Consider the following 14141-nt stretch of genomic DNA (forward strand, 5'->3'; position numbering starts at 1 on the left):
TACACCAGGATGGTTTCTGTCAAATGTAGTTGACTGGTTCTTAAAAGAAGTCATTTAAAGGGTTTTCTATTTTAGTAATGTTGGCCACATCAGATGGCAGACTGGTAACATCTGAAAAATCTGAAAGTCTGGAATCATGAATCTCATCAGAATGCTTTCAGTTGACTTTGGTAAAATTTTGTTAAGCAGTATTTCTAAAATGTCATTTAAAGGTTCTATTATTTTTAGAATGGTAGCCATATTTGATGGTAGAATATGGGCATCATCTGGATAAATTTATAATCCAGCTACACCAAGACGCTTTCTGTCCAATTTAGTCCAAATGATTCTGAGCAGTATTTGAGAGTGTGTTCAAAAGTATTCTATTGCTAGTTAAGACAGACATATTGGATGGTAGATCAACATATGTCAAAAAACTCTGAAATCTCTTTGCCAGGGTCACTGCTTTCTTTAAAATTTGGTTAAATTCTGTTGAGAGATTTTTGAGAAGTCACTTAAAGGTTTTTCTGTTGTAAATAATAAGTCATATCAGAGGCAGATAACAGTCATATCAGAGGCAGATAACAGTCATATCAGAGGCAGATAATAAAAGTCATATCAGCAGAGGCAGACTGGCATCATTTGAAAAAAAATTGAAAGACCTTCATGCATGAATGCTCTCTGTCAAATTTGGTCAAATTCTGCTGAGCAGTGTTTGAAAAGGTTTTTAAAGATGTTTCTTTTTTAGTAATGCTGGCCATACTTGATGACAGTTTAGCATCCACTGCATAAATCTGAAAGGCATGTCAAAACACGTCTCCAAGTAAAATCAGATGGAAATTGGTCAAGTGGTTTCAAAGAAGTTGTAAATAGTAACTATGACAGACTAAGGACCACACTAAACACACACATGGCCTTATGCCCTGGTGACCAAAAAATGGAGTGGAAACACAAAATTCATGCCAGCATCTAGATCAATGGAAAACTGCACACACCAAATTACACCAGACTATAAGCTTATGGAAGATGATGACTCAATTGATTTGGAGGCATTCCCTCCAATCTTTTCGGGTGGTCTAGTCACCCCTGGTCCAGGGGTATTGTAACTCATCAGCTAGAATTGTTCTGGTTGATTCATTTGTTCAACTGTATTATCACTGCGAGGTTTAAAATACCCCTTTGGTGTCACCGATGGTATTGCTACTTGTTAGAAAAAACCAGTAGTCTTGTAGATGAACACATTAAACTTGTGTCACAATAATACCTTTTTATATCAAGGACATGACTGATTTTATCAATAAAATTCAAGCAATTTACAATTTACCTGATTAATTCTTTTTGGTCACAATGGATGTCACCTTTCTCTATGATAATGTACCCAACCATGAAGATTTTTAACCTCTATAGCTATAACACTAGTTTTAAATAAACTGAATTATTGCCTCTCAAACCTGAGTATCTTACCTTTATTAAAATTGGTTTTACATAGCATTAACTTTATCTTCGACAACACTCACTATCTACAAATTGGCAGAACTGCTATGGAGAACTAAAGTAGCCCCATTGTAAGCCAATATTTTTAAGGGTGATCTTGAACGGAAAATGCTAAAATCTGCACCATTTAAACTTTACATTTATCTAAGATTTAGAGATGATATTTGTATGATATTGATTGGTTCAGAGTTGGAATTAAATAAATTCCAGCTATACTGTAACTGTTACCATAAAACTATACTCTAAAGAAAAAATTATTATTCCTTTATGCTACAGTAAATCATGACAATAACACAATAACATTTTATTTATACTGTAAACCTACAGATATACAATATTTTCTACATTATGATTCCTACCACCCATATCACTGTAAAAAAATAAATCTGGATCATTTAGTCAACTTGTAAGAATGAGACTAATCTGTACTAAACAATTGGACTCTGAGAAACATTCCTCCAATCTCATTCAATTCTATAAAAGAACAAGCTATCCAACTACGATTTTAACAGAAGCTTTTCACAAAGCAAGGCATTGGTTGATCATTCAGAACTACTGAAACCAATTCAAAAAGTTTCAAAAAATAGTATGTAATACCGGTTATCTTCACATATGAAAAAGAGAATTATTTTCTCCAACATGCAATTAAAACTCTCTGAATAATTGTCAAAGATCAACCAATATTTGCACAGAGGATTAGTTATAAACTTAGTAACCAACTAATATGAGCTATGTTTCATAGCAAACATTCCAGGCCTAAAAGGTAAAACATTTGCAAATAAAGTGATATATTGCAAGGCCAATACAAAAAATGGATAAATCTAAAAATCTTCAGAAGCACATTTAAGAACCTCAAATATAAATCAAAACTAAGAGGGCATTTACCACACATAATGTCATCTATTTACTCGCCTGTATTAAACGTGGCAAGCAATACATAGGTGAGACTAAAACTGAATTCCAAGGGAGAATAAAAGAACACTGGAGGGACATCCATAATCATAGAGAGTCCCAAGTGTCTAAACATTTTAATCTATCTGACCACAACATATATTGTGTTAAATATCCAATAATAGAAATAATTAAATCTGATCCAGAGTTCTCTAATAGCACTATTTTTATAGAAAAGACATGGATCATTTTTTGAGATACCTGAGTTACATACTCTACAGCTGGTAGAGATTAACATCTCTGCTTAAATGGAAGTCAGCACATTATTAACTTACTCCAGAAAAGTGTTGAATGGTTTCTAACTAATAATGGTTACAGGCAACATCCCATGTGAAAATTTGAATTTAACTGTCAAGTGCCATAACTCTGTCAAACATGGAGTTGATGAGAAAAAGACCACAAAAAGGTCCATCTACTTATGTAAGAAACTGTACAGAACAGATTGCACCATAATATATTGAATGGTTCCTGAGCTATTGATGTAGTGGAGATTTAAAATAAATAAAAAATGGGCAACAACTCCATAAGAACTGGGCTTGAGAAGATGACACCTTTAAAAGGCACATCTGTATGTAATAGGCAATTCAACTACTCAACAACTTCCAATAATGTGTTAAGTCTGCAGAGCTTTGGTGCCTACAAGAAGTGTTAATGGACTTACAGGCAGATAGATAGACTGACAGATTGACAGATGGACAGAAAAGGTAAATTACTAGAGGGCACTGTAATCTCCATGTAGAGCCCTGACATAAGGTGTTGACCTATGTTGATTTCATCAAATTATATGTTTAAGTTCCAAAGAGATAACCTGGATTTTAAAAATGAAACAGATAAATGACTTACATTAGCCATTTTTGTGACCTTGACCTTGAACATGTATGACTGAATATGTGAGATACTGTCATTTTGAGATATAAAAAAGGCTAAAGTTTCAGGTTCCAAAGTTTGAAAAACAAATTCACATCCATTAGAGGACAGGCACATTAATAGTTTCAAGAGATTTTTCCAGCAGCTGACATTCTTCACTATTAAGTTTTATTATATTCAACCTAAATATCAAAGACATATGAAATGGTGCCAACTAAGGTATTGAAAAGAAATATTTATATTTATTTTCCAGTGGTCTTAGGCCCTTAAGATTTTGTTCACACATGTATCATCTGCATGAGATTCAATCCTTCCAGTCAAAATCTGCAATAAATTATACCCATGTATGGATTGAGTTCACTGATTTTTTATTTTCCCTTGCTCTGCTCATGACCATGAGGCAAGGGGTCCAGGCTATGGTATGCATGGCCGTGACACACCATCTATACATGATATATAATAACTGGTTAAAAATGTTAGTAAAATATCTTTACTGGTTCTAATGTTGTACTCCAGAAAATGATACAAGCAACATAGTTACAGACTCATGGATTGATTGATAATGCCACAGTATAACACATCTGACTTAATATGTATCGATATAATATTTTTCATTTTCACCACTGATCAATTATAACTTCTGATCTGCTTGCAATGGTATAGCTAGAGTTACATAATATGTGACCACTCCGGTGACCTAATGGTTAGAGCATCTGCATTGGATACCGGATGTCATGGGTTCAACCCCCAGCATAATCATACCAAAGGCTCAGTATTAAGATGTTAGAGTTAGGACTGGTCCGCCTGGTGTCAGGATAATGTGACTGTGTGGGACATCACACTATATGGCTACATGGCTGTGGCATGATGCCCCAGTGCTAGCCATCATGATAAACCGCCACACTGCAGACATAGCAATATGACTGAAAAATTGTTAAAGCTACATTAAAAATCCAAATCACACACACACAATGTGTATATACACACACCATTCTCAAGATTTATTACAGACTTGATATGTATATTAGGCCTATTTTGCATAAGCAACTGCAATCCAACTGCTGGAATGATATGTACATTAGGCCTAACAGCATACTCAATCCCCCTGCACACTTTATATGTACATAATTAGACCTCATAGCATACTCAGTCCTGCTGCAGTCTTGGTATGTACATTTGGCCTGATTGCATACTCAGTGACCTTGCAGTATTGATAAATACATTAGGCCTGATTGCATACTCATTGACCTTGCAGTATTGATATGTACATTAAGCCTGATTGCATACTCAGTCCCCTTGCAGTCTTGATCTGTACATTAGACCTGATTGCATACTCAGTCCCCTTGCAGTTTTTATATGTACATTTGGCCTGACTGCATACTCAGACCCCTTGCAGTTCTGATATGTACATTAGGCCTGATTGCATGCTCAGTGACCTTGCAGTATTGATATGTACATTAGACCTGATTGCATACTCAGTCCCCTTGCAGTCTTGATAAGTACATTAGGCCTGATTGAATACTCAGTCCCCTTGCAGTCTTGATATGTACATTAGGCCTGATTGCATACTCAATCCCCCTACAGATCTGATATTTACATTAAGCCTCATCGCAGTCTTGATATGTACATTAGGCCTGATTGCATACTCAGTCCACTTAGAGACTTGATATGTATATTAGGCCCAGTTGCATACTCAATTCCTGTGCACTGGCTTGATATATACATTAGGCCTTGTGTAACCACCTGCATATCTCAAAAGTAGGCAGTCATTTTATCCTGTGATGTGTCTCATCAGTGGCAAACAGATGAAAAGGCATGATACAAAGAAGAGAGGTGAAAAAAATTACAGATGGAAATGCTAAACTACAGTCAGTCATACAAGCAATCAGAAACTATCCATCACACTGAACATAATTCAGAAAATGAACAATCTCCATATATGCTGCATGATGAATGCATGTACAAAGGTCAAAGACCAAAATAAGTTGCATGATGAATACATGTATAAAGGTCATAGACCTAAATATGTTGTATGATGAATGCATGTAAAATGGTCACAGAAATAAATATGTTATATGATGAATGCAAGTACAAAGGTCAAAGACCAAAATATGTTGCATGATGAATACATGTACCAAGGTCATAGAACTAAATATCTTGCATGATGAATGCAAGTACAAAGGTCAAAGACCAAAATATGTTGCATGATGAATACATGTACAAAGGTCATAGACCTAAATATGTTGCATGATAAATGCATGTACAATGGTCATAAACCTAAACATGTTGCATGATGAATGCATGTACAACGGTCACAGACATAAATATGTTGGATAACGAATGTGTGTACAAAGGTCATAGACCAAAATAAGTTGTATGATGAATGCAAGTACAAAGGTCACAGACTGAAATATTTTGCATGATGAATACATGTACAAAGGTCACAGACCTAAACATAATGCAGGATAAATGCATTTAGAAATGTCAGGACCTAAATAAGCTGCATGATGAATGCATGTACAAAGGTCATAGACCTAAATATTTTGTATGATGAATGCATGTACAACGGTCACAGACATAAATATGTTATGATGAATGCATGTACAAAGGTCATAGACCTAAATATGTTGTATGATGAATGCATGTACAAAGGTCATAGACCTAAATATGTTGTATGATGAATGCATGTACAATGGTCACAGGCTGGAATATGTTCTATGATGAATGCATGTACAAAGGTCACATATCTAAATATGTTGTATGATGAATGCATGTACAAAGGTCATAGACCTAAATATGTTGTATGATGAATGCATGTACAATGGTCACAGGCTGGAATATGTTCTATGATGAATGCATGTACAAAGGTCACATATCTAAATATGTTGTATGATGAATGCATGTACAAAGGTCATAGACCTAAATATGTTGTATGATGAATGCATGTAGAAAGGTCACAGACCTAAATATGTTGTATGATGAATGCATGTAGAAAGGTCACATACCTAAATATGTTGTATGAATGCATGCACAAAGGTCATACACCTAAATATGTTGTATGATGAATGCATGTACAAAGGTCATAGACCTAAATATGTTGTATGATGAATGCATGTACAAAGGTCATAGACCTAAATATGTTGTATGATGAATGCATGTAGAAAGGTCACATACCTAAATATGTTGTATGAATGCATGCACAAAGGTCATAGACCTAAACATGTTGCATGATAAATGCATGCAGAAATGTCAAAGACCTAAATATGTTGCATGTTGAATACATATACAAAGTTTGGCAAAACAATATAAAAAATATCACTGTAACTGCAATATGTATTTGACCTTTGACCTCTCTCAGGGATTGTGGGAGAGGGGTCCAAATTTCATAACTCTCTCACAGATGGTCCTCACACTGTACAGATGGCCCTCATAATGTGCATCTTGTGTACTAAATTTGGTAAATTACAAAGCAGTTTAGGAGAAAAAAGTGGTTACAGATGGGGTCAATTGCATTTAAGTCCATGTTATAGTGTGGAGATAATTATTTTAAAAGTTACTGTAAAGTATCATAATTTACAAAGGGGTTAAATTTACCTAAAGTAGAGGATGATCTAAGAACATTGACAGGTTTTTGAGGTCAGTACAATATCAGAATCATTCTGATTAAAATCAATATCTACTTATCAATGAATAGATCTGCCAGTCGTCACTATGAGGTCATGTTCTGCAGAATTTTGGTATCACAATCAAGTTAAAGCTTTCAAAGCATTGAAAGTCAAAAAATGTCACTTAGAACATATCTTTTCAAGCAATAACTCTCTCAAAAATAATATACAACACTTTCTATGGACAGTGATTTATAAAAGTCAGAAAAACACGAACTTTTATTTGTGCCTGTCACATCTCCATTATATCAGAGATCTAAATTTTAATCACATTACAAGTCACATTTATTATGACTCCATAGAAAAGAGCAAAAATCAGCAAATTTGGGAAAATTTTATAAATAATTAATTTCCCTGGAAAGCAAAGTGAAAATTTTAAAAAAAAATTACAATATTACAAATAAAATCCCAAATTGTCCAAAAAGTTCTATCACTAGTACTAATGAATAAAGTTCTATTTAAATTTAAGTGGTGTTCAAATTAAGATCCAGCACTGAAGGCATTGTTGTGCCCATAGTCTTGAATGTGCTAACGCACCAGTAGCCTGAAGTGCAATGATGTACTACTAAGTCTTCCAATGAATCACGATAATATGTAGTACAAGATGTCCTTGTCAGGATTCACTATAATTCCAAATTAATGTTTCTGTCCAATAATATTATTTAAAAGGCCACTTTATATTTACAGTGAATAATTAATCTAAATAAATTCCACTCAGATGAGTAATTTCTGTAATGAGTAATTTCTCAAGTAAACAAGATTATATATTAAAAAAACTATGACATAAAAATAAACCAGAATGATAGTCAGGCTAATTTCTAGAGAATTTTTAAGCAGTCAACAAGATAAAATCTGTTACTAAAATTATTAAAGAACATGGTAAACATAATGTCTTTGACTTAGACCAAGGTAATGATCCTAATATTTACCCACACTCATAGGGAAAATAGCTATTTATTATTTCTTTACCCATAAAGTTACTGGTCAGGTAGACAAAGATTGATTTTGGACAAGGTCAAATCCAAAACACAATTATACATTACACAGTCAAAGAGATATAAATAAAATACAAATTAAATATACATAACGCATTAAAGTATCTTGCCCATTAAAAACAAAATGAACAAAAATTACCAACTGGATGAATTAACTGACTGTTGTGGCTTCAAATATTTAAAAGTGAATCCATTCAGTTTGTAATCTGGTGCATTCTTGAACCATGATAATATTCACATGATGAGTCACATAACAAATTAAAGGAACAAAAAAAGAAAACTATTTCAAATGAGTGAAAGTCACATCTGATTGGTTGGTTTATATTCATGGAACAGCCAATTTATCTACCTATGTAGCCCAGTAATTTGAAGTGTCAGATAGTGACAGGGTATCGTGATCCACATAGACTTACAAATTGTTGAACATCAGATCCGATACAGAAATTTGCTGTACATATCGCTGAAAGGCCCCTTCAATGGAACTAGCTAAACAGTGATGCCAAAGTGTCTAACATGCATTTTACCCAAAATGGAATAAACCTGCTTCAGTCACTTAAATTTCCTTCCAGAGATCCCCAGATTTGCAAAAATTTATGTTGTGTTTTCTCTCACTTTGAGAGCTAGAGTATCCAGAGGAAAGTTAAAGATCCAGGATCCAGATTGGGGGTTGGGTGAGGTCTAGATGTCACCAACTTTTTCCACTTAATAATAGTATAGTATATGTTTCAGAGAAATATAAAATAAAGTTCCCAATGAACATTTTGAGCAAAATACACCCCCCATTGAAACTCTGAAACAATCTGGATCCATCCATAATAAAACATAAAATAATTATTATTGGAATACCTAGTATTTTGCATGAAAGATTGAGAATTGACTGAAAGTAACCAATCTCATTCTGTTTGGGTCAACTAAGTTGTATTGATTTGTGATTGTCTGTAATACCTTACACATGCTAGAAACATCAATTTAATCGAGCACTGTTGCTAAGGAATCCCATGTTATAGGGATTATAACACAGAATAGCTGTAACAATCACATACTAATAATGTCCTCACTGCAAAATAACATTAAGTGTCAAAGATATGGCAACAAGGTACAGATTTAATAAAGCATTTCCACTGGCAACTTGTTGTTTGTTTTTATCAACTGACTTATACAGTAGCAGTTGCAACCAAAATCTACTCCCAATGGTCAGTGTGCCAGTACAGTTACTTCATCAAAAAACACTATTTTATACTGATAGCATGCAAAAGCGCCATTAAAATTTTCATTACTGGTACAAATACTGATCAAAATTCTAGCTGAAATGGGAAATATTTTGTGCAGAACAATTGTGCATCACACCAAAAACCAATATTTGTATGCACATAGAAGACAAATGTCTATTGAGTGCCATACTGTATTTATCTTTTCATGATAGAATTCTGCAGCAGAAGATACATCATGGAAACAAATAAATGCAGACAGATAAATTGGAGGACAGTGCTCCAATTACCTATCAAGGACAGTACTCCAATTACCTATTAAGGACAGTGCTCCAATTACCTATCAAATACAGTATTCCAATTACCTATCAAGGACAGTATTCCAATTACCTATCAAGGACAGTACTACAATTACCTATCAAGGACAGTATTCCAATTACCTATCAAGGACAGTACTACAATTATCTATCAAGGACAGTACTACAATTACCTAACAAATACAATATTCCAATTACCTATCAAATGCAGTATTCCAATTACCTATCAAGGACAGTATTCCAATTACCTATCAAGGACAGTACTACAATTACCTATCAAGGATAGTATTCCAATTACCTCTCAAGGACAGTACTACAATTACCTATCAAGGACAGTACTACAATTACCTATCAAATACAGTATTCCAATTACCTATCAAATACAGTATTCCAATTACCTATCAAATACAGTATTCCAATTACCTATCAAGGACAGTATTCCAATTACCTATCAAGGACAGTATTCCAATTACCTATCAAGGACAGTACTACAATTACCTATCAAGGACAGTACTACAATTACCTATCAAATACAGTATTCCAATTACCTATCAAGGACAGTATTTCAATTACCTATCAAGGACAGTACTACAATTACCTATCAAGGACAGTACTCCAATTACCTATCAAGTACAGTATTCCAATTACCTATCAATGACAGTGCTCCATTACCTATCAAGGACAGTACTCCAATTACCTATCAAAGACAGTACGCCAATTACCTATCAAACAGTAAGTAGTATGCTACCAAGATACTTGTATTCAGCTGAGCTATTTAGCAAAAATCAAGAAAACTACAACTATGTAATCATTCATTTATACATTCTTTACACTTGAAGACAATATTATCTCATTATCAGTAGAACTACCAACTGACAGGGCCAATGTGGGTTATGTGAGAAAGCTTGCCAGTAGCTTCTCGTGGGTCGGTGGTTCTTTCTGGAGTTTTTCCAGGTTCTTCCTCCATCATTAATACTGGCCACCATGTATAGCCTATCGTGTGCTAAAAAATGGCGTTAAACCCTACAACAACAACAACAACCAACTAACAGCTTACCTGTAATTGTGAAACACGAGTGACTTTTTGTTAGGGCAGTTGGTATAATTAGGCATAAAAACAGGTGTCCATACTTCAAACAACTGATGGATTTTGATATTGCTCAAACTCACTGACATCAAGAGACAGTCAGCTTTTATTTGTGACCTTTGAGGACTATGAAATGAAAAGAAGCTTCCTGGAGCTATTGTTAGTAACCTTTAACCAGAGCTTCCTCTGATGATTATCACCCCATTTTAGAATTTTGGACATTTATGTTGCAATGTAAGGTCAGAGTCCACTGCCTATTGAAAAGTTGGAATTCATCACCACAAAGCCAGATTCATCAAGCAGAAAGCACATGTCAATGTGGTAGTCATGTGATACAAAAAAACCATCACTGACACATGCTCTATTCTTGATGAATCTGACTTTCTCTAAGTTGCTTTAACAGCAATAGGTTTCTGATCATCGCCCTTGGAATAAATATGTTGAGAAGTATGTGACTTTCATTCTATAACAAACAGTATGTGACTTTCATTTAACATTTTCAAACTTTTGTGCAACAACATTGGAAATGAGTTTATTGCTGATATCACATGGCTACTGGACCTTCTGACATTAAAGACATGTAGGTTGGGAGATCTTTGTAGTCATGTGAGTAGCAATGCAAATGGCAAGTACCAGGTCCAATTTAATCAATGCTGTAGTTTTGTCTCATTTGTTAGTGGATTAAAAACATAACGATTATATTAGTAGCAATTGCTCAGAAAATGTTATTTTCCTATCAATTTCATGCAAAAATGACTTGATGTCACATCGTTTAAGTTTGCTAGGTTTGATCGTAAGCCTCCTATGCCACCTCCTCAAGGTGGCAATGAACTCTAACTTTTCAATAGGCAACTGACTCTGATCCTACATCCCGACATAAATGTTCAGTCATCAAAAATGGTGTGGGAAGGGTCAGAGGAAACTCAGATTACTAAACCAGAAGAGATATCACTAGTGCAATGTACCTCCCATAAGGAATGATATTGACTTGCTTTCAAAGCTGATATGTTGGCACCTTTGAGTTTCACTGGAATACAGACTACAATCAAAATATTAAACTTTTAAACATCAAGTCAAGTAATATACCTAATATATACCACACCTTGCTCATCAAACAAAAGAAGTTTAATCTGCATACTTGGAGCCATCACTGCTGATACACTCCATTGAGTGTGGAAAGCAGGGTGAAAGCACTGTTTGGTTACAACAAAACAAGGGCCACTGAGTGTAGACAGGGTGAAACTACTGCTTGGTTAAGAAACACATGGCCACTGACTGCAGAAGACAGTATGAAACCACTGCTTACTTAAGAAACACTTGGCCACTGACTGCAGAAGAGCTGCATTATGATTCTGAAGGTCACAAAAGAGCAATCGGTTGACAATTTTTACCTGCCATTCCCAATTCAGAATGTTTAATTGCATATTTATGCTACCAATTGTAGTTACAACGGGAAATGCTGACAAATAATTGTTAAAAATTACAATGTAGCTTCATTACTGCAACACAATCTTTTGCCATTATATTTAACAAGTAAAGACAATTGTTAGAAACAAGTTGGATTACATTTTAAACCTGTGTGCATGTGTGTGTTTTGGATTTTTAACGTAGCTTTAATAATCATATCACAATGATGTCTGCAGTGTGGCAGTTTATAGTGATATCTAAGAGCCTGGGGCATCATAGCACAGACATGTAGCATGATGTACCACCCAGTCACATTATCCGGATACCAGATTGACCAGCTTTAATACTAATTTCTTAATGCTGAATGCCAAGCGAGGCAGCTGCTAGTACCATTTCATAAGTCTTTGGTATTCATTTTAAATCTATTTTTCACAAGGGTTCCATTTGATGACGTCTGACTTGTTTTTTTTTTAAGAGTTAAGGGGTTGCACAAAATCTTTAACACTGGCCAGTCCAAACAGTTTACTATTAACCAGTAAAGAAAACCTTAACGTTGGCCACCATAAAAACCTATCACTGGCAAACAAAAAAACTGTAACATTAAAAATTAAAAGATTTAAAACCACTACCATTGCAACACTTACAATGTCACAAATGTTTATAATGGCTAAAAGATTGAATCAATGAATGGCTTTCGATGATAGCAGCAACGTCATTAGATTTAGGCAATAATTAAATAAATGGAAACTGGTTCATTTCACTTGACTGTATTTCTGTTAGCCGCAGTATAAAAGACATTTACTGGTTGATACCTGTAAAGGTACAAATCTCTCTCTACCCTTAAACTTAGTTTATTTATTTTTTGTCCCCATCCAAATGACACTGATTGCCCACCCACTACCCATCTGAGACAACCTAGATTCCTAATGTTGACATGGTGAATACAAACCTCTGCATGTTGACCTGGAGCAAGAATTTTGCCACATTCTTCACAACGCAGACAAGATGGATGCCAGTCCTTCCCAAGAGAGGACTTCCTCTCAGCTGAAACAAAATGAATCAAATTTGTCACATATCACACTTCATATGGCAGTTTATAAAAAACGTTCAGAATTATCAGCACTATTATCAAACCTATAAACAAAATTGCAGTTTGGCACCAGGCATAGATATACCATATATACTAACATATGGAGGGTCCAACTGCAAACACAGACCCAGGTTTGTCAGCATATTACACAATGACAGCTCTGGGTTTTAACAGTTGACAGTTGTATCCAAACTTATACATAAATATATATGGGACCACATAGGAACTGGTGGTTTAATGACCCAACACCTGCAATAAACATATGATGGCTAACAAAAACAAAAATGAATCAACTAGACTAGACTTACCAAGGCTTGGTTTGATTGTAATATTATGAATTCCATAAGTGCCTTAGTGTTCACATGATCAATGTTTATTTTATGGCAGTATGAGGTACTTACAGGGGAAGTGAAATAGAAAACTACCATAATTCTTTTACAATCAGACTTGTTCAAATGGTTACCTTTATACAGCAGCTACCTGTTCTCAATGGCCATTCTAATTTCCCCAGCAAATGTCTTATTTAAAAATCATCTATATAATGGTTACCTGCTCTCCCTGGTCAGCAGCCAGGTATTTCCTAACTAAATAATGGTTTCTTGCTCATTCAATCAGTCACTGATGGTGACCACTCAATGTATGCAAATGAAACGTTTGCTTCATGGCATTGTTTAGAGAAAGGCATATTATGTGAAATGATTGCAAACATTTCTTAGATCCCTTGTATTTGCTGTATTCCAGTCACACTGTCAGTGTAACTCACAGGTGTCAAAAGTCACAATGTCAGTGTAACTCAAAGATGTCAAAAGTCACATTGTCAGTGTAACTCAAAGTAGTCATTATGTCAAATTCTAACAATGAGGCAACTTTTATGATTTGGAGACAGAGTCAAAGTAATTCATTTTCTGGATTTCATGAAAAGATATTGTGTTATCCCAGCAGTCATGGGAGTCACTTTTTGTGCCTGTGTTATATGTATAGTTTGATGACCCCAGCTTAGGGGTCATGTTCTGGTGACCTTTTAATTAGTCAATGGTAATGCATCTTTCAAAAATCTGAAATTGAATCAAATCATTCAGAA

At 34.8% G+C, this 14141-nt stretch overlaps 1 protein-coding gene across 1 annotated transcript in view; it reads right to left on the bottom strand.

Annotated features, from left to right (window-relative positions):
• LOC149803268 (ras association domain-containing protein 4-like) overlaps positions 1-14141 on the bottom strand; it is a 155866-nt gene that overhangs the window by 91354 nt on the left and 50371 nt on the right. Inside the window, exon 2 of the mRNA XM_089952926.1 lies at positions 12920-13014. Within this exon, the coding sequence (XP_089809052.1) occupies positions 12920-13014 (95 nt within the window). The remainder of the gene's footprint in view (positions 1-12919; positions 13015-14141) is intronic.

Source organism: Sinohyriopsis cumingii, chromosome 3 (assembly GCF_028554795.1).
Source record: "Sinohyriopsis cumingii isolate HCF-2022 chromosome 3, ASM2855479v2, whole genome shotgun sequence".
Lineage (NCBI taxonomy): Eukaryota > Metazoa > Mollusca > Bivalvia > Unionida > Unionidae > Sinohyriopsis > Sinohyriopsis cumingii.